This window comes from Rhopilema esculentum, chromosome 14 (genome assembly GCF_057945365.1).
Source record: "Rhopilema esculentum isolate cy_ngs chromosome 14, ASM5794536v1, whole genome shotgun sequence".
Lineage (NCBI taxonomy): Eukaryota > Metazoa > Cnidaria > Scyphozoa > Rhizostomeae > Rhizostomatidae > Rhopilema > Rhopilema esculentum.
This window is the reverse complement of record NC_142828.1, coordinates 2,402,663-2,428,169: the sequence shown is the minus strand read 5'-3', so window position 1 is coordinate 2,428,169 and position 25,507 is coordinate 2,402,663. Positions and strand designations below refer to the sequence as shown.

Sequence of the window (25,507 nt, the reverse complement as noted above, 5' to 3'; positions counted from 1 at the left end):
AGTCCAACAGTAAGTCTAAAATTCATATGGAACATCCAGATAGAGATATCAAACATTTAAGTCGATATATCTATCTAGAAGAAAAACAACGAAAATGTAGAGTAGAGTTTTCCCAGCCAAATAGCAGTTTTCCTAAAGAGAGTTGTGTTTTTGACGATAAAAATGTATAGCAAATAGCACTGTTGGCATGGCAAATCAAGTTCTTTTAACATGGCTCTTATTGATTTTTCAAACAATACAGCCTTATTATAACAAAGTCTCTGACTCATTTTTTGTAAAAGCATTGATGGATTGCAGAGTTTGGCATAAATGTAGTGCACAAAAAACGAATCAACTTACTATAATCCCCAGATTCCCCGTAATATTTTTTAGAGAATACACCAACTCCTTTCGACGTCATGGCTGCTATTTTGAATGTATTATTCGACTTGAGAGCCAGTTTTGTCACCTCGTAACTGTTTGGTGGTGGAATTGACGTCACATTGATTACGTTGAAATTTTCAGCGGACACGCTCAGTAGTGACGTTTGTTGATATTTGATTTGGTAGCCAATTATTATACCATTTTGCGAAGGAGGCTGTACGTTATCCCAGAATAAATTGATGGAAGTTCCATATGTTGCTAAAAGGTCAGTTATCGCTGGTGCTTCTACAGGTACTGTTGGAATAAACACAGTATGATCAGCTATTCACGATTACGTGTTATAAGATCAAACTCAATTAAAATAGGACTTGAACATAGAGTGGCAAAGTCCTTTCTGTCGAAGCTACTACAATTTTTTTTTACTGCTGTGCTAAAATTCTGAAGGGCTACAGTCCTGTCGATTCCTTCAAGAAGCGTATATTGAGATTTTCATATCTTAATAAAATAGGGAAACAATCTGATTAACATGGAAGTCAATCTGGAATATTCATTTTATAAACATGCTGTAGATAGCGAGGAAAGATTGATCAGCCAACCACATCGATCTGTTGCTGCCTGGGTATAAGTTCTGAAGTGCAAAGGTTTAAAAACATTCTGATTTACAAATTCTAAAGAAAAAATTTAAACAAAAACTACCTCCTTCATCAGTGCGATACGTCTGATTTGCACATGGACCATATCCAGCACTTGTTCTAGCACATACCTCACAATAATAGAACGTGTAGGGGGCAAGGTCATAGAGGGTTAGCTCGGTACCGTTGCTGTCTCTCGTACGTACTTGGAACTCTTTGATGTCTTCAGAAATCACTCGTTCGCAGTCATCAACTTCAGGCATTCTAATAAGGCGGGCGTATTCACAACTCTTCATGTACCTGACACGATACTCTTCAATCAATCCATTTTGATCCATTATGGCTAATTCATCCCATGAAATGGTCAACGAATGAGTTTCCCTTCTCGCAACAGAGTGCATCACAGGTGCAGCAATGGGCACTGCAATAACACGGGAGAGGTGCAATATTCTTCACTTATATGCAGAGACTGCTTTACTTGCTTAATAAGCAGAAAGTACTTTGGGCTCTTTAACTTATCATTGTCTAAGCGTGTTTATCATTTTCCTTATCATGAAGTTTCTTGTCAACAAATGAAAAATAGGATTGATTGCTAGAAATGTTTCCACAATCTCGGTGTTTAATCAATTCCGCATAAACAATAAACATATGACTATCAGTCGTTAAAAATGGAACAATGTCGTTGAAGATGAAGAAGAAAGATGAAACAAGAACTTTTATCCAAACAAGAGGAAAACAGGGCTCATTAATAATATTTTGTGCCTGCGAGCACAAAGACGAGTAACAATGTGCCTGTATGTAAAATAGGATGCAATTTACAGTCAGATATTGATAAATTGAGAACCTCCCTGTTACGCTCAGTACTGTTACACCAACTTACGTTTGTCAAAAGCAGATACCAGATCAATATAATCATGAACTACATGTAACTACATGTAACTACATGTAACTACATGTAAGACTGAACAGATAACATAGTAAATGCTACTAGCGTTACATTTTGTACATAAGAAAGGGATTGTTCCAGTTTTTATCTACGGGTAGTTTTGCGTTGTCAAGTGGGCCTATCCCTGTTATCGATCTCATCAAATAGAGACATCTTCACGTTTTCATCAAAGGCTTTCCGATATCTTAAATGCTTTACTTTAAAGAGTGCAGTTTTGTTTAGAACAGCATCTTCAAGGTCTGTGAATTTTGGGATCTTGCTTTCGCTTCCTTGGCAAAGGTTGCAAGAATGTCGACTTTACACTGGTTTTTTCTTATTTCAAAGATATGAAAAATAGCCATGAAAGATTCTATCCCCAATTACTTTCGTTGGAATGTCTTAATAAACATAGTATCTTACAAAGATACTCCGTTTTTTAGCTTTGAGTTTATCATGCTTGTAAGACTTGATTGTGAAAATGCTCTCTTTCCGAAAATTGAAGAAATAGAGGCTTGTTTTTGTTGTCAAAAATTGTCGAAAATGTTTGTTTTTGATGAATTCTTTCGAGGTTTACCTTGAAATTTTGCTCAAATTGGTTAGAAATCAATAGCTACCAGATTCAAAAGCTTGAAAACTTTAGTTTTACAAGTCATAACATAATACTGTGAAAAAGCAATACAATAATTGCAAGCAAAAGAGACAAACAGCCAACTTGATTTGGAAAATCAAATCGCGCCTTCAGAGTAAAGACCTTCTCTCATCTTGGTAACAAAGACTTGCAACTGCTGCCTTTTATATTCTATTTGACCGTTCAATTTCAATACCAAGAAAGATGTTTAAAAAGAAGGATTTTGATACAATTAAGGTAAATAAAAATCGATTCAGAATGGTGCCTGCAGAAATTCTTGAGAATGAGCTTTTGTGCCTGCGAGCGCCGCTCGCGCAGATTAATGAGGTCTGGAGGAAAATTAAATGCACACCATTCAAAACATGGTAAAAATTCTACAAATGCTTTTTTCAAAAAATGAGCTGACTTCCTTGAAATCGCCATTGAGAAAAATTTGTAAGTAACACTATAATCAAAAAAATTTTCACGAAAAAATCTACTTGATATGACCTCAATGCAAAAACATTGCTTACAAAAAGGACCCCCACCCCGTCGTTAGGGTCCCTTTTGCATTCACATCATACAGCAACCGAACTTTTATTTATGCATACTTACAGCTTTCATTGGTCTGGAAGGTGGATGATCCATAAGGCCCACAGCCAACAGCCGTGCAAGTTGAAACATACAAATCGTAAATCGTGTACGGCAGTAGTCCTGACACACCAATGCTAAAGTAGGTCGAACTGGAATTGAAAGTGAGATTTGTGATCTCATTTGAATCGAGACTGTTAATTGTAAAGAAGGCGAATGCTCTCTGTATGTTGCTTTTACCGCTGCTGTTCGCCATAAGTGGACCAGGGGATGCGCCAGTTGTAGGTACGATTGCAGGGGGTGATGTAACGTTTGAGGCCAATAAATTTACAGTATAGTTTTTCTTTACGTTATCACGCCTCCATTCTACCAGTGTCAAAACAAATTTTCGAAATATCCCGTTCAGGTCTTTTGGCGCTGTCTGTTGAAACAGGATGTCAGTGCTTATGCTCCTTGTCTTTTCAGGTGTTATATTGCGAACAGGAGCAGATGGAACTGAGAAGAAAAGAGAAATGTTAGATCTTGAAATTGTTTAACTCTCGAAAATGGAATCAAGTCCAAAGAAAACAACTGACAAACTAGCCATAAATTTTAGAAGATGTTTTTGAAAATATTTAGAGAACACCCCACTGATTTTTTTGTTTACCTATAAGTCATCACACGTAGTTCTAAAATCCATAAAACAAAATAGGAAAAACCGAAACACGCAACAAACAAAAACATATTTAGCACTACTTGCAAAATTTCAGCCTTTTCACGCGAAATCTCTAAATCTTGAAGCACCCAAAGGTACAGAGTTGTAAGCTTTGCAACAAAACCGATGAAATCTAACCGTCCACCTAAATTTACTCGATATGTTTAATTTATACACAGAGATAAGAACCAGACATAAATAAACTTATGAATAACATCGTAACCGTTGCATAAATGTTTATGTCTGACCTACCATCTTCCTGTGTTCTTGTAAGCATCGTCTGGAAACCAAATGGCCCACTACCAACAGAAGAGAATGCAGAAGCAGACACATTATACCAGGTAAAGATTGTCAATTTTTGAATGAATCCGGTAGTAGCAACCTCGTCAGGATTGCGGAGAATAACAGTCGAATTCGTTGGTCCCAAACGATTTCCATCTCCGTCGCACTTAAAATATTGTACGGTGTACCCTTTGATTATTCCATTGACAATGTCATCCGAAGGCAGCGTCAGGATCACTTTTAACTTGCTACTACCACTTGGCTTTACAGAAACGTTGCTTGGAGGGCCTTCAGGGGCTAGAAACAAAAAAGGTGACACTTTCAACAATTCAAAGGCCATTGTGACAAAATTGTGACCATTGTGACAAAAAAGGTGACACTTAGTACTAGCCATTCAAAGGCTTGTACTTCCTAAAATTAATGAGAATTAAGCCCACTGTAGGGGACGAATAAAAAAGCCATGCCCTCCCTCTTCTATCCTCCCCTCCCCCAGGGTTTATAAGCATAGAGAGGTCTGTTTTCTATGTACTGTAGGGTATACAGATATCGTTAGCTTCTGGCTCTACGAATTTTACATCTTAGGAAGACTGAGTGGAGACGAGGGGGAATAAACTACATAATCCAGTTTTCTTGCCAGTAAGGAATGTAGCATGGTAGCCCCTCGAGGTCTATTTTAAAAACGTTTAATAATCGTGTTTACTTTGGCAGGGCACAAATATCTTCTTCTACATTAAGGTGCGCGTCGAACATAGCTGCGTCGAAGACTGAATTTCAAAGTGAAATCTAAAATATGACCTGTCTCGATGAATTCAAGCAATGTTTAACAGCTAGATTCATGCAACGCGCAATTCCAAATAAAATAGAAATATAGACCTGTGTCAGTAGCATGTTCATAAAAATATTCGCACAATGATGATGTTGTGCAAAGCAAAAAGATATACATACCATCTTCTGCTGTATGATTGCAGAATCTGACGGATGCAGGACCACGTCCCTTTATATTGACAGCTTGCAAAAATACACAGTAGCTTTTATACTTCTTTAATTGAGTAAATGACACGTTTAGGCTTGTTATATTTGTGACGTAAAATTTCGTTTTTTTCATAGTTGGGTTAAAGGTGTCCCAACAAGATGACGTATTAAAACATTCCATTCCTGATAACTCTGATTCGAGAGCAAAGAAAACGTTGTAGTGTGTTAGAACACCATGAGTGCAGTGCACCGGATTCTCGAGCCATGAGATGAACATTGAAGTTGATGACGTATTTTGAATAGCGGTAATATTCGGAGCGCATGTCGGGGCGTGCTCATCTGTTCGTATGAAGATCGGATTGCTATAAGGCCCGCATCCGACACTATTGCAGAGGGCCGAACGCACACTATAGTTTGTCCAGAACTTCAGGTTATCTAAAGGATGCATAACGATAAATGCTGTATTTCGCAAATTTGTTTTTGCGGCTTGGCAAGAATGGTTGTTTTCGTAATAAGATCTGTTGAAAATATGTTCATTTCTTTCGCGGAAATTGCAATCAGAAGCCCTATCCAAGCAAGTGCCGTTGCTGGGTAGGCACTGTTTCTCTTCGATATGTGCTGTGTAATGACTTGTGATGTTTGTGACTATGTCAGTGGCCGTTACATTGTAGTAGAGGATAACACCGTTTTCACCTTTTATAGCAGAACAGCCGACTTTGTACAGGATAACATCCGATGTAACATTGATCAAATCGGAAACCACTGGCCGACTTGTCGGAACTAAAACGAATGACGAAATACAATTTCTCATGTTATATGAAGAAAGATAGGAGGTTAGGACAGATTAAAAAAACTTCAAAATTCAACAGCCTTCTCGTACATACTTTAAAAGATAAGATTTAAAAGGGGAAGCTTGCTATAAAATAGTCTTCTTTGAATAAATAATTCTATTCAAGTTGTTGAAAATATTAGAGGACCTTTAACCCGCGTTTTTTGTTCTGTTATTCAAAACTTGTTATGTTGAATATAGACAGTACCACAAGAATCTCATAATCAGGTCAAAGTCATTTCGCATATCGTATTTCAGTTAAGTTGTAAAATGTTACGTTTGAATTCGCATGCAAGTCGCTTGATGCTTTTACCAAATAAGTTTTCTATCGCGAAAGAACTCGCACGGTTGGGGAACTTCCAACAAAGTAACAAAATATTGTCTGAAAAGATAAGAAAGTGGGCATAAAAAAACTGGAAAGGATTTCGAAAAAATGGTTGAACATGAAACTGAAACTTGTAAGTTAAAGTTTAGTTGCATTGAAGGCGGTATGTTGCATGGAATAAAACGGATAAATTCAATGTGATAACGAAAACAGAATATAGCATGGAATACAAAGATATAGTGAGATAAAGTTAATCACACACCTGCTTCTCTTGTCCGAACACACAACATTGTGTGAATTCCAACCCGATCTTCAACATTGCCAGCAACAGACACGCTAAAATCCCGGCCTTCTTCGAGAGGCCCAAACGTAAGTGTCAGGTTGCCCGGCGAAAGAATAGTTGTTATTGGGAAGTGGTCATCGGGATACAGACTCGGGAGATTTTGCTCGTTCAATACGACAGTGTAGCCCGACAACACCCATCCATTGAGAAGCTCGATATCCGACGTCATTGGTGACCAACTTGCTTGGATGTGGGTGCTGTTTAGAGATGCCAAGTTAAAACCTGGCGGTGGTACTTCAGGTTCTGTATAAGAGGGATCATAAAATTGTCATAGGTATTGCTATTGTATCAAGTGCTATAAAATATTTTAGATTTATAACGTATAAGCAATGGGAAATATAACAAGTTACGAATAGAAGTAAAATCTGCCATTTTATACTGTCTTGGTAGGGATGGTATCACCGTCTAGCCAAGGGGCTTATCAGGTCTTTAGTTTTTAAAAAGAGACAAATATATGAAAAGGAATTATCCAGGGTTTACGCACATAGAAAGGCTTCAAAAACTTAAATTCGTTGTTGTAATACTTTTTCAAAGATACGCTTCAGAATAGGAATTTTTCAGGGAGCGACTTAAAAGTCAGAATTCGGGTTTTCTTCTTCCAAAAAACCCCTCCCAGTATAGGCGTCATTAGGTGGGGGCTTGGGAGCCCCAGTTAACCCTTAATCCCCCTAGCAAGATTTAATCAAGAACAGCTTTGTAAATCTAAGGTCATTTTTATCAACAGAACAAATTTGAAAAACCTAATTGTCTATTGTTGAAATCAAAATCAATAGGGATAAAATCCATATTTGTTTATATATTTTACCTCCTTGCATTGTTCTGTTGAATACTTGAGTCATCGGTCCAACTCCAAAACTGTTATAGGCACAGGCAATAATAGAATAATTTGTAAAATCTTCAAGACTGTTGAGTTCTCCGTGAAGATTGAGATAGTCTGTTACGTTGATATGGAGATGGGTGGCCGCAATTGCATCTGTGTCATTGAGCAGAATTGGAAGGCTGAGATTCAACAAAGACTGGTAATAGACTCGATACCCGATAGGAAAACCACTCCACGACGTCATTGAAATAGCAATAATATTGAATTTAATACTTGTGCGATCTTTGTCGTATACATTGATACCAGGCGCTTCAGTAGGGTCTGAAAGGAAGTCAGTGATTTTTAGAAGTAACTAAATAATATACTATTGGATCAAATTGAGTCAAATTCTGTAAATAGAGCTACATTTCCTAACAGTGGATACTGTACTTTCATTTCCAAACAGCATTATTCGCATTTCATTTTACTTGTACCTTTTCATCGTTTGTAGCTCCTCAGATAATAAAATATGGGATACAGAGAGGCCACAAACCAAATTAATACTGAACGCTGGTTAAAAAAAAGTGATCAAAATTTAATCTCAATTCATTTCACAAAAAAATACGCATAATAGTTAAGAAATGCTATAATTGATATTGCGGTATGGCAGTATTGGGGTATGGCTGTAAGGCTCTATGACATTATGGCAAGGCGGCAGTTTGGCAGTATCGCTGTATGAAAGTATTGTCTTATAGCAGTATTAATTCATGGCAGTATCGCTTCAAGGCAGCATGGCAGTATTGCTGTATCGCTGTATGGCAGAATGGAAGTATCGTTATATGGCAGTATTGATTTATGGCAGTATTGATTTATGGCAGTATTGATTTATGGCAGTATTGATTTATGGCAGTATTGATTTATGGCAGTATTGATTTATGGCAGTATTGATTTATGGCAGTATCACTGTATGGCAGTATCACTGTATGGCAGTATTGCAGTATGGCAGTATTGATTTATGGCATTATCGCTGTATGGCAGTATTGCAATATGGCAGTTTCGCTGTCTAGTAGCTTTGTAGTATGACATTATTGCTGTGTTGTAGTATCACGGTAGGGCAGTACCAGCTTTGTGGTATTGCAATATGGCAGTATTGCACCACCACAGTATTGCAGCATCACAGTATGACAGAATGTCAGTAGGAATCGGAAATATTTATGCAGAAGATTCAACACATGATTTGATAGTATTTACTTACTGCTTTCCAAGGTGTCAAAGGTTGTTTCAACCGGCCGGCCAATTCCTCGCACAAAAATTGGTTGTACGATTATCTTGTAGGTGAAGTAGGGCAAAAGTTCTTTGAGGGGTATGACACCCCCGGTCTTAAACACGGCTATTCTAACAGTAGTAATCCAGTTTTTGACAAACTTGGATCTCCCTTCTATCGTCACGTTATGCCCCTGCGCAGCGAATCCAGTGCTTTTGAAGTCACCAACAGCATTCAAATTTGCAGAAAACGAAGAGATATTTGCTACCCATAAATTGACTGGGCTTAAGTCAACTGCAAAAGGAAATTTAGAACTATTCAAACAACAACAACAAATTCCTTCTTCAAATCCAGTTTCAGTTTCATAGTGGAAAGGTCGCTTTAACTTTTTTACTATAAAATATGACTGAAGCAAAATTAGTTTTGTTTTCAGGTTGAAAAAGAAATCATCAACTTATGGCGCCTGGCAAGGCTCATCACTGGCTACTTTCAATTTTACATAATTGTTATCTGTCAAGCGTTAACTGGTGTACATATGCTTGCTTTGCAGCTTAATTGTTCAGCGCTAAAGCAACCAAGAAGTTTACAAACGGAAATAAATTTAGTACTATTTATTGTCGTATATCCATGGTAGTTAGTTGGGGGTAGTTAGTAAACATTTAATAAATAGTTACTTTGTACACAATTTCAGACAGGAATGACGAGGGTATTCCGAGGTTTATTATTGTGTAGGGGAATAAAAAATTTTCGATAAAGAAAATCATGGCATAGAATAGACAACTAAATAAGCTCGCATACTGTCATATTTTCTAAACTTAGCAAATCAACAGAACAAAAGTATTAGAAGAAAAGTTTCTCACCCCCTAAAGCCTGATGGGGAAAATTGTACTGACACAGCCATCCTTGGCAATCTGTCCAAAGGCCAGAGAACTTCCTAGAACTCATAATAGTATTTTCCTCTGCCCCAAGGTATCGAAATTTAAGAGAAAGCGTTGACTCCCAAGGACACTGACTATCATCGCAGATCGAAGTGCTAAAATAACAAAATCATGAATAAACAAGAAAAGCAAGGCATTTGCCTTCATTAAATGTGAATGTGCTTCACTTCTCAAATATGAACGAAAAGATCATTTCATTCTTGATCATAATTAACATTTCGTTTTCCTAATCCAAAATCCTTTTTGATTGAGAAATTGATAGATATAAGATCTGATCGATAATTCACTTTTTTTAACATCTGTCCAATGTCACCGATAAACCATTCAAATTTCCTTCAATAGGGTAGCTTGTAGACCCAACTTTAATCAGAAATCAGTAATTGTAATTCAGTTATCAGAAATCATCAATCAGAAATCAGTAATCAGAAATCAGTAATCAGAAATCAGTAACCAGTAACCAGTAATCAGCAATCGGAAATTATAAGTCAATAATCAAAAATCGGCAAACATCTATTATCTTCCACCTATTCCACAATGCATTTTATTTTTAATTCAATAAAAAGTCTAAAAATTTTTTAGATATTGACGAAAGAAGAAACAAAAACCGCGTGAAAATCCAATAGTCAAGTGTAAAAATGGAGCACACGAAGGCAAAGCAGGGAACGAACATCAAAGTTACTCTAGGTAATGCTGTTGTATGTATTGTATTGATGAATTGATGTATTGATGATTTTAGGAATTGTATAATGTTGCTTAAAAGATTCTTACAGGGCAGCCAAACATTAGCTGACTAAAATTGAGGTGAACGATGATATTCTTTGAAGCCAGGTACTCACCCGAAAATGCCACATTGAGCGCCTAAATAGTTGACGTTCGCGGCAAACTGTTGACTGAGCTGAAAAATTATTGCCGATTCTCAAATTAAACTGAGCTCTAATGCATTTAATGCTATCAAAATACAGAGAAATTTGATTTGAGGGTTTCATTATTTCATAGATTAACTTCATGGTGAAAAAACTAGCAATTACTATCCTGATCATGCTCCATTTGCAAACAGCTCTTTGTCCAGAAAACATTTGATCAAGACTTTAAAAAGGTGGCATCAGAAGAATAAAGATACAGCAATCAGGGAACGGTAATAGCTTTAAAATGTCAAGAAAAGTTGAGTATAAACCTCTTTTGTAATTTTATGGCAAGCGAATCTAGTCCAAGGTGAAAATGGATTTCGGAAGTCTAATAACTCTCGATTGGTAGGCACCAAGAATTTTGCTTTCACTTCTACGCGGACTTCGGCGTTCTCTATAAGGGAGAATGTAAGAATCTTCAACCAAGCATAAAAACTAGTAGACTGCAAAAGTTTGAAAATTTGAAAATCCTATAGGAGAATTTTAATTATAATGAAATTCACTACGTGTGGCTAAGTTTCCTAATGAAGATATTTGGTGTTGGAGAAGCTAAGTGGGCCACCAATCAAAAATAAATTGCAGTAATGAACAGATATTTCAGGTACTGGTTTTAATTTAAGATGTCTTGAACATGAATTAAGACTGTCAAATTAACGAAATTTCAAAAATAATTGATGTAAGGAGAATAAGTAGGAGGCGATAGGATGGCCCTGTAAGAGAACACTGAACAACGCAAGGCATACTATGGAGGAATTTTGTTAAAAAGGGGAAATCGATAGCCATCTGAATAGCTTACATTGATGACTTGACAGCATCGTAAGTAGTCAACAACATAGACTGGGCTATCAGTATGGCATTAAAAAGAAGCAATGTATTTTTGACCATAAAAAAGCCTGAAATTAGTGAAAGCTACACACTTACCTACGGTGTACGTGGAATTCACCAGATTGAAACTAGATAGTTTTTTAAACGGACTCACTAAAAATTAACAAAAAAACATAGATCAACATTCTTCGCAGTCGTTTATTCATGGTCTTCATTTTTAATTCAATTTCAGAGAGCCAGTTGATTTCAATTACAGAAAAGCAAATTCCTCAGACCTCTTATACACGGGAAAAGTTGGACCCTGTTGGTAAAACGTCTGGTCCCTTATAGAACCTGCACTTAGGATTGGAACTGGAACACTTAGAAATCTTGTCAAAACAGGACAAATTCGAAAATGGCTTTTTAGTTTAAAGCTGCACACGAGCCTCTTTAGGGCTAGTTTTGTACCTTTTGTTACATAAATGATACTTGTTTCTTTACTTATGTAAATGAGGCCCAAATACAATCTGACTTTATGAATTTTCTATTCTGGGGCATTTTGCAAGCTTGTCACAAGCAAAATAACTATTTTCCTAAAACTGTCGATGTAGCTAACAAAGATGGAACACATGTTTGAACTTACCTGTCTGTAAAACAAATTTAGCAGTACTGTCACATGGTCTTTCCTTTACCAATACATTATTGTTATTAACAGCAATGCATTGGTCTGGAAAATTCTTCCGGCGCAGTGTTCCATCACCATGGAAAACAACGACGTCATTTTCGCTGCAAGTATTTTCCTTGATCTTCACTTGAATCTCATCAAAAGAAAGCCTACGTTCTGATTTTAAATGAATAAGGCAGTTTTTTTCATCGAAATAAAACAGCTCATTGCAAACTTCGCCAGAAGTTAAAGTTTCTGAAGTTGCCTTTTTTTGTAAACATTTCCAATTATGGTTGACCACAAGAAACGGCTCAACTGGAAATAAGAGGCAAAAACAAGCATAAAAACTATAAGAGACTATTGGAAACTTTTTCTAACTCAACCTTTAAAACAGCACCAATCAATAGACATTGCATAGACAAACACAAGATTGCATGAAGTAGAAATACGTAATTCATTTGTTCATTTAATATTGGAACACATATTCTAGCAACATATTTTATATTAATAAATGGGTAAAAATTGGTATTGGAGAAAACAAACAAAAGATGCAATTATCAGTGCGAGATAAACAAGGCTAAGAATAAGAAATGTTTACGCACTTATTGAAATTATATCAAAATACCACTTTACCGTGCTATATTTAAATTGTTTTTACGGATAAATTGAATGATAATTTAAATAAGCCTGAAAATGAGTGAATCTTGTATCTAAAACATTGTGAATCGATATTTAATTGCATACCTTTCTTCAAGGCAAAAATATCCCCGTTCTGACGAATTCCAAAAGGAAGCCCGTAAATTGATGCAATGTCTTCAAATTTTCCATGCTCCGTGCGATGCTTTGCTTCAAAGTTATCATCTGGTTTCAACAACAGCTCAGCAAAACCTGAACTATCACTCATTAGCACGTATGGAGAAGACTGGAAATTTCCAAATGAAATCCTCTTAATGGGCACTGGTAGATTTCCATTTCCCTGTTTTCAAGTAATCGAAAATAGAGGAATCTTTTTAGGAATCAGCAAACGTGAAAATAGCAAAAACTAATGTACATTCTTTATATTGCCACTCTATCACTTGGACTTAAAATTGCTTTGAAAGTATGTTCAGCACGAAGAAAGACAATGTTCAACTGACTGAACCAGTAAAACGAAGTCAGAAAATCTTCCAGCAAAATAAATAAATAGGTTGGGCAGGACTCTAGTTGGATCGACAAAGAGTAAGCAAAAGGTAATGAAGAAGGGAAAATAAAAATATAAAAAAAAGAACAAAACGATAGAGAAGAAAAGAAAAAATAGAGAAGAAAGAAAAGTGCAGGAGGAGTAGAGGAAATGAAAAGAGAATGAGGAAAATAACAAAGCAAACAACACAAAGAAAGACAATAAGATAAGAGGCTGATGAAAAATAAAATGGAAGAAAATTATATTGCAGGCGAGAAATGGTAAAGAAAAGAAAACACTGAAGCTGAATAGAACGTGCAACTGAAACAGGCTAAGGAAAGGAAGAAGAAAAAGAGAAAAGAAGTTTGTGGATACGAGTAAGATAGGACAGGAAAAGAAAGACATCTGAAATTCTATGTCAGCTAACATCACTAGTTATCTGGAATTCTGTATCAGGTAACCTTATTAGTTATCTTGAATTCTGTATCAGCTAACCTCACTAGTTATCTGGAATTCTGTAACAGGTAACCTTATTAGTTATCTTGAATTCTGTATCAGCTAACCTCACTAGTTATCTGGAATTCTGTATCAGGTAACCTCACTAGTTCATGTAATTCTGTACCAGGTAAACTCACTAGTTATATGGAATTTTGTATCAGGTAACCTCACTAGTTATCTGGAATTCTGTATCAGGTAACCTCACTAGTTATCTGGAATTCTGTATCAGGTAACCTTATTAGTTATCTTGAATTCTGTATCAGGTAACCTCACTAGTTATCTGGAATTCTGTATCAGGTAACCTTATTAGTTATCTTGAATTCTGTATCAGCTAACCTCACTAGTTATCTGGAATTCTGTATCAGGTAACCTCACTAGTTCATGTAATTCTGTACCAGGTAAACTCACTAGTTATATGGAATTTTGTATCAGGTAACCTCACTAGTTATCTGGAATTCTGTATAAGGTAACCTCACTAGTTATCTGGAATTCTGTACCAGGTAACCTCACTAGTTCATGTAATTCTGTATCAGCTAACCTCACTAGTTATCTGGAATTCTGTATAAGGTAACCTCACTAGTTATCTGGAATTCTGTATCAGGTAACCTCACTAGTTCATGTAATTCTGTACCAGGTAACCTCACTAGTTATCTGGAATTCTGTATAAGGTAACCTCACTAGTTATCTGGAATTCTGTATCAGGTAACCTCACTAGTTATCTGGAATTCTGTATAGGGTAACCTCACTAGTTATCTGGAATTCTGTATCAGGTAACCTCACTAGTTATATAGAATTTTGTATCAGGTAACCTCACTAGTTCATGTAATTCTGTATCAGGTAACCTCACTAGTTATCTGGAATTCTGTATCAGGTAACCTCACTAGTTCAGGTAATTCTGTATCAGGTAACCTCACTAGTTATATGGAATTTTGTATCAGGTAACCTCACTAGTTTATGTAATTCTGTATCAGGTAACCTCACTAGTTATCTGGAATTCTGTATCAGGTAACCTCACTAGTTCAGGTAATTCTGTATCAGGTAACCTCACTAGTTATATAGAATTTTGTATCAGGTAACCTCACTAGTTATCTGGAATTCTGTATCAGGTAACCTCACTAGTTATCTGGAATTCTGTATCAGGTAACCTCACTAGTTATCTGGAATTCTGTATAAGGTAACCTCACTAGTTATCTGGAATTCTGTATCAGGTAACCTCACTAGTTATCTGGAATTCTGTATAGGGTAACCTCACTAGTTATCTGGAATTCTGTATCAGGTAACCTCACTAGTTATATAGAATTTTGTATCAGGTAACCTCACTAGTTATATAGAATTTTGTATCAGGTAACCTCACTAGTTATCTGGAATTCTGTATCAGGTAACCTCACTAGTTATCTGGAATTCTGTATCAGGTAACCTCACTAGTTATCTGGAATTCTGTATCAGGTAACCTCACTAGTTATCTGGAATTCTGTATAAGGTAACCTCACTAGTTATCTGGAATTCTGTACCAGGTAAACTCACTAGTTATATGGAATTTTGTATCAGGTAACCTCACTAGTTATCTGGAATTCTGTATCAGGTAACCTCACTAGTTATATGTAATTCTGTATCAGGTAACCTCACTAGTTATCTGGAATTCTGTACCAGGTAAACTCACTAGTTATATGGAATTTTGTATCAGGTAACCTCACTAGTTATCTGGAATTCTGTATCAGGTAACCTCACTAGTTCATGTAATTCTGTATCAGGTAACCTCACTAGTTCATGTAATTCTGTATCAGGTAACCTCACTAGTTCATGTAATTCTGTATCAGGTAACCTCACTAGTTATATGGAATTTTGTATCAGTTTACTTCACTTGCTATCTGGAATTTGTATCAGCTAAATTTTTTGGAGTTTGTTACAAGGTTTTCGAGAGCAAGACAGGCCCTAAGCGGCTAAAATGCATCTGCAAACACTCTTTTGCTAAAGTGTTATCATAGCATTTTAAGGTGGTCTGCAGCGTATACCGTATTTATTCGATAATAAGCCGCTGTTTATAATTATTTTTTAGCACGATTTGCTACAGTTTATTGTCAACGGCGGCTTATAAACGAGGTCGGCTTTTCTTTCTTTATCTAGATCCTGCCTAGCTTTACTGCTACCTAGAAGCTGAGGATGATAATGCAGAAGATGTAGCAGAAATACTTCTGGACGATGTTGATGATCTGTCATCTGAACGATATTGTTCTTGGTTGAACTTCTAACATCTATGTTTTTCGTTTAAGTACATAATCAGTTTTATCTGTTTTTGATCTGTCATCTCAAAACCAAGTATATCTGCATGGTTTTTTGGTGCAGCTTAGAAACAAGGGCGGCTTATACTCTCATAAATACAGTATCGGTAACCATGAATCGTATCTGATAATATGATCTATGAATTAAAATAAAAGTGTTGCAATCAATAAAAAATCAATGTAAATCAAATCTAGCTATAATTACCAAGTCAGTTCTTGTATCTAGTCTGCAATCTCCATTTTTGTGTGCAACTACCAGGTTTGTTGTAGGCAATGCACCGTTTGGTTTCCAGCACAGTCCTTGTTCATAGGGTATATCCCCGCGACACACCAACTGTCCAGAAGTTAAGAGTATGGTCGAACCATCTTTATAGAGAGGTTCCCATTTCGTAGCTATTGCTGCCGATCGAAAGTCATAACAATGCCACCGGTAAAGGCTCTTTGCAAAGAGTAAGCCATCTCCAAGTGATGTGATATCGATGATTCCACCCCAAAATCCGACTAAAAATAAAAAAAAGTTATCAGATTTGCAAACACTTGCTAATAAAAGACGGTTTTCATTCATGTTCAGAATCGCAGACAAATTTTTCTATTACGAAGAAATTTTATCAAAAATATCGTCAGTAATAAAGTTGCAATTTATTTTAAGAATATAACACTTTCTATGCAGGTGCGAGAAAATTTGTATTCATTGCCATCTTTTAGGCGGTTTTAGGAAACTGAGAAGAAACTTAGGTCCTCTTGAGGTGATGAAACCTTATGCTTCTAGTGCCTGGAAATACAGAGATCTGGCGAAAGTCCTCACTCCAAGTGGAAGTTTGGACATGGAAGGGAATCGAACCCCAGACCTTTAGATATGCAGTCCACGACCCTAGCTACTGAGCCATCCTCACGCTATTGTCAATTTTTACTTCATTCTAAACTTTGTTTTCTAAATTTATTTTTTCATACTAGATTGCTTCTGTTCGTGTTGCGTTGTTTTTGCCCACCATTTACAATCACATTTTCCATCGCAAGATTCACAGAAAACCCATGCTACAAGTTCAATAACCTCACAAAAATATTGAGCTCCTTTCATTCAAAGCTACATTAGAGGTACGGATTATGAAAACAATGACAAAAATGGTGGAACCCACCTTCTAAAGTGTACTTATGCCACGATGAAACATTTTGTGTGTCTAATGAGTAGTTGTTTCTCAGAACGTTGTTCTCCTGGTCTACTGCAAAAACACCCAAAGGACCAGCATGAACAGCACGCATGCCCTTATCTGATACAGCAAACCAACTCTCATTCACATACTTGTAAAGAACACCGGATTTGTCTAAAGCCCAGAGACCCTTTGATTCCTGATGCGTTAGTTTCTTGATGTCAATGTGCTGTCGGATGGCTTGCTGACCTAAAAGTTACAATAGGACAACCATAAAACAAAGGAAATGACCGAAGGTTGCGCACAAAAGTGACACGTGAATCGAAAGCTGGTTGAACTTGAATAAAGAAATTGACATCTTTTCACTTTTCAACATTAGGATCCTTTCACGCCCTGAAAGGCTGCATCTAGCTGCAAATAATATGAGCCCATATTCGCAGTCAAATCATCATCATGATTTACAATAATAATATCATAGCATATTAAAATATAATATGATATACTATAAAACGTGTACATAGGACAAACGCGTTTTAGCTCCTTCAATAAGTACAGTGGTTACCCCAAAATTTCCAAATTTTACCAATTCAAATGATAAAGCAAAATTCTGAAATTCATTTTTAGTTTAGATATCATACAGAATTGGATAAATAAAAAGATTGTGCTTCCCAGGATAATGGATAGTTATTTAGAACTTACAAGGCAAGGGAATATCAATTAAATACCCGCTTCATCCCAAGTTACACAATTTCTATATCAAACTTAGCAATCATCGAGAAGATGTATAGATAAACACAGGATACCTTTTAAATGAATCTATGAATCTTATAATAAAGGATTGACTCCAGAAGGGATGCTTATATAATGAACAATCTTCTTATCTTGATTGTTTAAAGCTTTTCATAATGGTTTGTTCCTATTTTTTACTATTTTCTAAAACTGATATTTAAAATTGCTGGTACCGTTCTTAGTAGAGACAAATAACCCGTATTTTGTATCAACTTCAGTATGATTTAAACTCTATAAGCAGAAAAAGCCTGCTAACCTCCGAAAATAGTCGCATTATAGATGTTCTCGATCTCCATTTCACCAAGGATTCTATTCCATACAACCAATTCGTCCATGCATGTTAATCTAAGGTGACTGCTAACTAAATTTGTAATTTGTGTCTCAGCTGGTTCCACTTTGGCTGATTTTTTCACAAAATTTGGTTTACCGTTGTAATAAACCTGAACGTCGTGCGAGGAGTCCACGGTGATGGCAAGATGAGACCAAGCTTCGGTTATCGAGCTGCCGTATATCATCGATACCCAAAGCCAGGTTTCGCCATTTTGTGTATAGGCGAACATCAGCGATGGGATTGGCTTGGTAGTTCCATTGCGCATGTCATTAACAACGCCGTAGATAACCTTGAGTCTACCGTAAGTGAAAAGCGTTACGTTACCAAGCGCGTTCCAGTCAAGCACAGGGGGTACCATAAACCAAAATGCAACGGTTGATCCACTAGCACAACCTTCACTGCTGAAGCAGGACGGCCCTGATATTTCGATGTTCGTTTCAGCTGCCTTTGCAAAGCAAACTGCCGCATTTACAGGTCCAGGGATATAGAAGCGAGACATCTTGCTAAACAGTTTGTAGCCTGGTATGACTTTATTCGTGGCATGTGCAAAATTTGGCAAGAATTTGAAGGGGTACTCTACATCATCGAAGGAATGGTATACAATCTTCCCATTGTAAACTGTACTCTCAATGGCTGTTAAAAACGATAGAAAGATATTTGAGCTACTACCGATAGAAGAATTATAATTTGAAACAATATTTAATTAAACAATTTTAAGCTAGATGGACACTTTTTTGTGACAGAAAACCTTCAAATGGTTAAAAAACAATTTTTATCCACTGAGACAATTTTTAGCATAAAAAGAATCCCGGCACCCTTGTATGGTGCATCCATTACCACAATTATCTACGAATGGACAGAGAATTTCGCCCGTTTCCAAAAGATCTGGGACTCTTCCTTCCGGTTGGAAGCTTCGAAACAGTTTCAATCTTTATAAAATAGTAGCAAAAAAGTAACACCGCAACGTGATGAGAATGAACAACAATAAACACATATAAATCAGTTATGGGTTATTTTCATCCAGGCAGTGGAAGGTCTATAACAAGTTATCTGCAGATCCACAGGATCATCATTTACCAGGGTCCGAAAACAATAAGTAATCTAACAGAAATCTGGCAACGAGATCTTAATCTGGATTTCAATCCAAATCGTTGTTCAGTTGTCTGTGCTTGCAAATGGGCAGATTAATTTGACCAATATTAAACAAAACGTACCACTGGTGCACTTCTCTGTGACAAATCTGCTGGCAAAACTTGGACATTCACATTTTTTGGTAAGTTGGTTGCAGATTGAGGGACTTGAGCAATCGCTGGAGCAAGCGTCTTTAACTAAAAATAAACAACAACGATAATACAACAACAAGGGAAAATCAACGCATAAGAAATCATTTTTCCCGTTTAAATTCTTATATAGAATTATTTTGGAATTACATAAGAGCTACTGAGGGTACGAGTAAAGAAAAGCTGCTTCAAAATTTCTCAGGAGAGATTTTGCAATAGCACTTCAAGGTTGAAGATACAGTAAAGTAGGCCAAACTAGAATCCGATTGGATTCAACTCGTGGTTGAGGATTTCGATTGTATGGAAAAGCAGGGCAAACATATTTGCACCACATAATCGGTAATACAGCCATGCAGACTGATAAAAATGGAAAAAATGTTCTTCAATTAACAATAGTTGACTTTTTCTGTTATTTTTCTCTTTGTGTAAAAAGAAGGGGCCTATTGTGAGATGATTCAAAGGTCACGTTAAGAAAAGAACCATTTTGGTTACTACATAGGTCGAAGCCATTACTCGCATTATAGGCATTAAACTTAACTCATATAATCCAAAAAACTTTGCTCGCACTGAGTTGGGTATCTGAAATAACTAGCCGTTTGGTTTAAAATGTATGAGTGGTGGGTTATCGAGAAACGCTTCTGTTGTAATTTCCTAAAAGTAACGATCATAGAAAGTTTTCATTTTCAAATAGAGTGCTTCAAGGCTGGATTATGTCACCAATGATGTACAGTTCTGGGGTACAGTTCTGATGGTAATCACTTTAACTAGACAGTTTTTGGTTGAATATAAGGAAAAATTGTTCTTTAAAATATTCCAAAGAGTGCTTAATGCCACATGGAGTTGAAAGAGTTAAAAACTTTGCATACTTTTTCATGTCATTGATTAAAAAAGCATAATTTTTTGCTTTGACTCGTTTTTCAACACACAAACGTACTAATTAACAGACCTTGCGTTGTACTGATCAACCTCAACCTTCAGAAACTGTTCGAAAATCCTCATTCTAATTATGGAATTGAAGTTATTCTTTTCAACGATCAGGCACCTCTCCTATTATTTATTATTACGTCTATTATTTCCTCTTCAACTGACAGTTTCCTCTTCAACTGACAAAGGTACACAGAAAGAAGAGCCCCTTGTAAGTTATTAGACGTTCTATATACTGTTATCACATGCTTCTAAAAAGTACCTCTTCAGCATTAAAGGGCATGTGTCGTGAACATGATTCGCTAATGCAATACAATTATCTCTTTTGTTTAGTACAAAGCATGGAATCGAAGGTGAATTTTTACGGCAGTAAAAATTAATTAAGAAGAAATGAAAAGCCACGAAACAATGGTATTCCACTCCAAACGCTTTTGTTTTAATAGCCAAATGCTAATGCGACATATGCCCTCTAAGCAATGCGACATATTCCCTCTAAGAGACCTCTACTACTGCAATTAAAACCAAAATTAAGAAGTTAATTCGGAGTTAAGAAGTTAGAAGTTAGAACTAGGTGTTAATTCGGAGCCTCGCTTTTTACAAAAAAAATAGTGCCCTTTAATCAGTTGATTTAAAAGCAGACCGCCGTGAGTACAGTTTTTGTCTGCCTTGAATCAGTAATTAAAAGAGGACTGTTCATCTCAAGGGTTCAAAAATACCGGCATCACTACAAGAGAACGGTTAATTATAGGTATAGATCGGAGTTTAGTAGTTTATAGGGCTGAAACTTGCAAATATTGGAAACAGGACTTAGTGAAGGATGAACGGGATCAAGATGTGCACTTGGAGATGGATGATTTCAGTGGGCTGGACTAAAATCGATTCAAGAGGTGTACGTTCATTTAGTAGGAACGTAACGAATAACCGTAGGGGGAATAGAAGGTCAGATAGCTTGCTTATGGTGTCCATCAAAGAAGAATACGATGGTAAATACAAGCACTAATGGTGATTGGGCAGTGGTTAATCATCATTGATCATTGATCAATCACCATCATTGATCAATCATCATTGATCAAATGATTAATCATCATTGAGACATCTTGATCAATCTTGAAGAACATATTTCAAAACATTATTAAAAAAAACTTACCATGGTGAATTGGGCAAAGATCGAGAGTTTTGAGGACAGATCTATCAAAGGCTTGACCATATAGTTGCAAGCAAGAAAGCGATGCTTCTGCCAAGACGCCCCCGGAAAGTATCTCTCCAAGCACACCCATGGTTGCAGCAACTTTTGGTACAGCGAAACCAGTATCCTTCTCAGCAACTAACTAAACATATAAGAGTTTAAAATGTTGCTGAATAGAATTACTGCATTCTAAACGGAAGAAACCGGTGTCAAAAATGGCTCTGGCAAAAGCTAAAATGTTCAGTCATACTTAGGCTTTTCGTCTGACACACTTCAGAGTATAAAACGTCAGAACATGGATTAAAGAAAATAAGCTAGGAACTATATAAACCCGAAATAGGCCAATCAGAAACATGAGCACATGACAGTTAAGATTGCCCAATCAGTGCCGCTTGCCTAGTTACCAACGGATCCTAAGGTGAAATGAACTCCTTCTGTCTACATGAAAGCGGTTTTTTCATGTTTATGTAGATAGATTCAAAAACTGCTAGATGGTCACCGTCAACTGCATTCCTACTATAACAAAAAAGGCTGCGTTGTTTTTAAGAAAACCAATTCAAGAACTTTAAAGAGCAAGATCTTCATCTGAAATTTAAATCATGAGTTTGACTAACTAGAAAGGTTGAGAAGCATGGCATCTTTCGATACTGCAACTCAATGCACACATTCTACAAGTAATTCAAATAAATTGTTTGCCAATGAGAACACATGTATTGGAATGTATTAAGCTACAAAACACAAAATAAATACTTACTTTGCCATTTATGAATATATTTATTGTCCCAAGGTGATCCTCATGAACGAAACAGATGTACTGCCAGAGGGTCGCATTGGAAAGAATTTCTGGTGTGTAAAGTTCCATGTAGGTATCTTCAGTTGTAAGAAATCTAAAGAGAATTTGAAGATAAATAAGAAACAGGTATTCACACGCCTGTGTTATCGGAGAAGAGGAAGAAGAGTGTAGCAAATGGGAGCTGAATTAGAGAAATTGAGGAAGAGCAAATAAGTTAAGAGGGAAGAGAAATAGAAAAAAGGTGGAAATAAGAAGGTTCGGAGAAGAAAAAAGAAAAGAATCTTAAAATGCGATTCCCTGATTCCATCGTATCTAAGCAAAGTTGTGCAGCAAAGTTGAAAAGTTACCTTAATGAAACTGTTTTGTTCTTCTCCATTGCCACGGTCAGCTCATCATTTGCTCCTTTCAGTGTAAACAAACGAAACGTGTCTACCTTTAATGGTTTGACGTGAAAGCAGAGCGTGAAATCAGCCGAAATCTCGACTGTGTTTCCGAAATTCACGGTGATATGGCTACTTCCATTAAAATAACCAGCCATAAGAGGATAACCATACTTATCGAGGGTCGGCTTCACAAGCGCTGGTTGCTGGAACAAAGAGGATTCCCCAGATCCATACATGTAGTAGGAATGATCCAAGGGAATAAGGGTCAGAAGACGTGGCAGGAAATCTACAATTAACAAGATTAAATATCAAATGGTATGTTGTCTCTAATTAAGAAATCGATGATATGTATGTATGTAAAATAATCTTTAATGTGAATTGCAAACTAAGTTTAAAAGCTTTTTTTCAGTTCGGTTCTCAAGTTAACAATACAAATAATCTAAAATCAGCATAAAAAGAAATGAAAAATAGTAAAATCTAGTACAAAATTTAAATAATGAGCTAAAAACATATTGACAGTTGATGATAGTTAAAAAGCTACTTTCGAATCCAACCATACTTATTGAAAGAGCCCAACTTTGTTCTGTCCAGAAGGTAATTTTTACATTTATTTTCAAACGAATCTAAATTGTCACATTGCGTCAATGAATTGGGCAAAGGTAGTAAAGGATATAAGAGTCTCATCAGTATAGACGCTTTCAGATGGAGGAACAAAACTAATAACTTAATGGAAAGAATAATCAAACACATAGTAAAATATTATACAACGTTTCAAATATGAGGCAGAATTACATTCTAGCCTGCCACTGGTATAGAAAACTCTAGAAATGAAGTTACACTATTGGAATATTTGTAGGTAGGAACCATGAAAAATCTATATTTTTTCAGGACAAGCAAATCTTGATCAAATCATATTGAAGAAGTTTTCTTGCAGACTTGATAGAATTGCAAAGGCAATGCAGCAGAATACCAGAAGAGTTGGAATATTACATGGAGTATATTTCCTAATAGTGCGAAAGTACAGAGCAAGAATATTTTCAAATGCAACGATGGAACGGATAGGGTATCTATTTGAGCTAACCATGGTTGCTTAGGCGTCGAATATCTTCTATTTGCGGCCAGTTTCCATTCCTACTTATTTCTACACGGTAGATCGTACGAAAATAAGCTAATAAAAAAACTAATTGATTATGTTATGTAATGCTTATTTTAGTTTTCAAATAATTTCAAGTCGATAAGGTGGCTTTGACATTAAATACGGTGATATTGGGGAATTTTGTTTTTTACCACTACCTAGCTACTAGCTTAACTTTAAATAAAATAATCCTTATTTGCTTCGGGAAAAGAAATTGGGCTTCGATAAGTACAGTAAAATCACGCGATGAAGAGCGTGAATTTCTGCAATGCAGTTTATATATGTTCTCGTTTAATGGAAAAGGAGAGGGGGGGGGGTGTTTCAACAGTTTTGAGCTCTTAAAGTGGTGCAGTGTTTTTATGTAAAATATTGAGTATGTTGCGTCACTGAACATTGCTAAACACACAACACCTTAATCATTACATTCAGGTAAATTCTATATGGAAATATAACACTAACAAAATATTATCTTGCGCTCTATGCATTTTGGCTAAAGTTTTATTAAATAATATAAGATAGCTATCTACTTATAAGATAGTCGATACTCGATAAAATCTGTATAAATAGATATCATAAGATTTGATAGCAAGGTATTGACAGCATGATGGTTCAATTCTAGCCTTTAAGTAAATGTGAAAATAAACTAGCTCACAGGCTTAATTGGTTGGTATTAGATGAAGGCCTAATTTCATAATTTCAATCCACTTTCCTCTTATACGCAGATATTGTCTGGATATTTTAGAATTTGTGTGTTACCTGGCACTGAATACACCTCAACTCCACAAATTGTGAAACCTCCAGAAAGAGCAGGAGAAGGAGCGACGAAGACATATTGACCAATGACACTGTTGCAAGGGATATCAGCCACTTTCGCTGATCGCATTGAACCACTATAACTCTGGCACCTTGTCGGAAAAGAATAAAGTCGTCACATGGAGAGGGATAATGACCATAAACATGAGAGAGACTTATTATACATAATCAATATCAAGAAAATTGAGCATAGTCATTGAGAATGTCATTGAATGAATGTCAGTTCAGTAATTCCTATCGTCATTGGAGCCTATACAAAATAACATCTAATGTGGACGAGACGTTCCACGTAAAGAATGACAACCATATTGCTAGTATTGAACAACTGAAAGATACAGTCCAGAAGGAACTAAATAACACTAGCATGAATCTGGGTACAGAGCTCTGCATTAAAAAGACAGATGTATAAGTTGAATGTTCCAAAGAGTTAGTTTATGCTTTAATGACTGAACTTGATTCAGAGGGACATCGTGGCAGAGCAGTTGGTGTACAAAAACAAAGGAAACGATGTTTTGCTAATAGGGGTCCGTTTTGGCTCGTGATGCTGCATGGCATGTTTCGACAGTTAAATAAAAGTTTAAAAAAGAGTCAAAAAATTTTACTTAGCATTTCTGAAACTGCTATTCCAGGCTGTTGTGACACATTGAAACCCTTTTTAGATTACCCCCGGAAAAGCAAGAAGAACATCCTTTTTTAGAACATCTACACAAGTTTAAATATTTTCTTATGTAGACGTTTTGGTAGTTGAAGCAGACGAGTAGAAGTGTTTGTATTTTTGAGCCAATTTAATAAATGGTCAGGACCAGGCCTGACCGTGACACTATTCTTATTAAGTATCAATCTGCTTTGCGG

At 36.3% G+C, this 25,507-nt stretch overlaps 1 protein-coding gene across 2 annotated transcripts in view; it reads right to left on the bottom strand.

The window, feature by feature from the left end:
- The window catches only part of LOC135695886 (uncharacterized), a 72,075-nt gene that overhangs the window by 17,572 nt on the left and 28,996 nt on the right, over positions 1–25,507 (bottom strand). For both annotated transcript variants that reach the window (XM_065215094.2, XM_065215095.2), the window contains exons 18-39: positions 24,599–24,747; positions 22,672–22,993; positions 22,286–22,418; positions 21,493–21,673; positions 19,356–19,469; positions 18,067–18,774; positions 17,010–17,270; positions 16,079–16,374; positions 12,682–12,913; positions 11,917–12,252; positions 11,391–11,447; positions 10,739–10,863; positions 10,401–10,459; positions 9,487–9,659; positions 8,618–8,920; positions 7,369–7,704; positions 6,483–6,806; positions 5,040–5,846; positions 4,065–4,391; positions 3,143–3,613; positions 1,060–1,416; positions 340–657 (exon numbers count right to left, since the gene is read on the bottom strand). In XM_065215094.2, the coding sequence (XP_065071166.2) occupies positions 340–657; positions 1,060–1,416; positions 3,143–3,613; positions 4,065–4,391; positions 5,040–5,846; positions 6,483–6,806; positions 7,369–7,704; positions 8,618–8,920; positions 9,487–9,659; positions 10,401–10,459; positions 10,739–10,863; positions 11,391–11,447; positions 11,917–12,252; positions 12,682–12,913; positions 16,079–16,374; positions 17,010–17,270; positions 18,067–18,774; positions 19,356–19,469; positions 21,493–21,673; positions 22,286–22,418; positions 22,672–22,993; positions 24,599–24,747 (6,389 nt within the window). The remainder of the gene's footprint in view (positions 1–339; positions 658–1,059; positions 1,417–3,142; positions 3,614–4,064; positions 4,392–5,039; positions 5,847–6,482; positions 6,807–7,368; positions 7,705–8,617; positions 8,921–9,486; positions 9,660–10,400; positions 10,460–10,738; positions 10,864–11,390; positions 11,448–11,916; positions 12,253–12,681; positions 12,914–16,078; positions 16,375–17,009; positions 17,271–18,066; positions 18,775–19,355; positions 19,470–21,492; positions 21,674–22,285; positions 22,419–22,671; positions 22,994–24,598; positions 24,748–25,507) is intronic.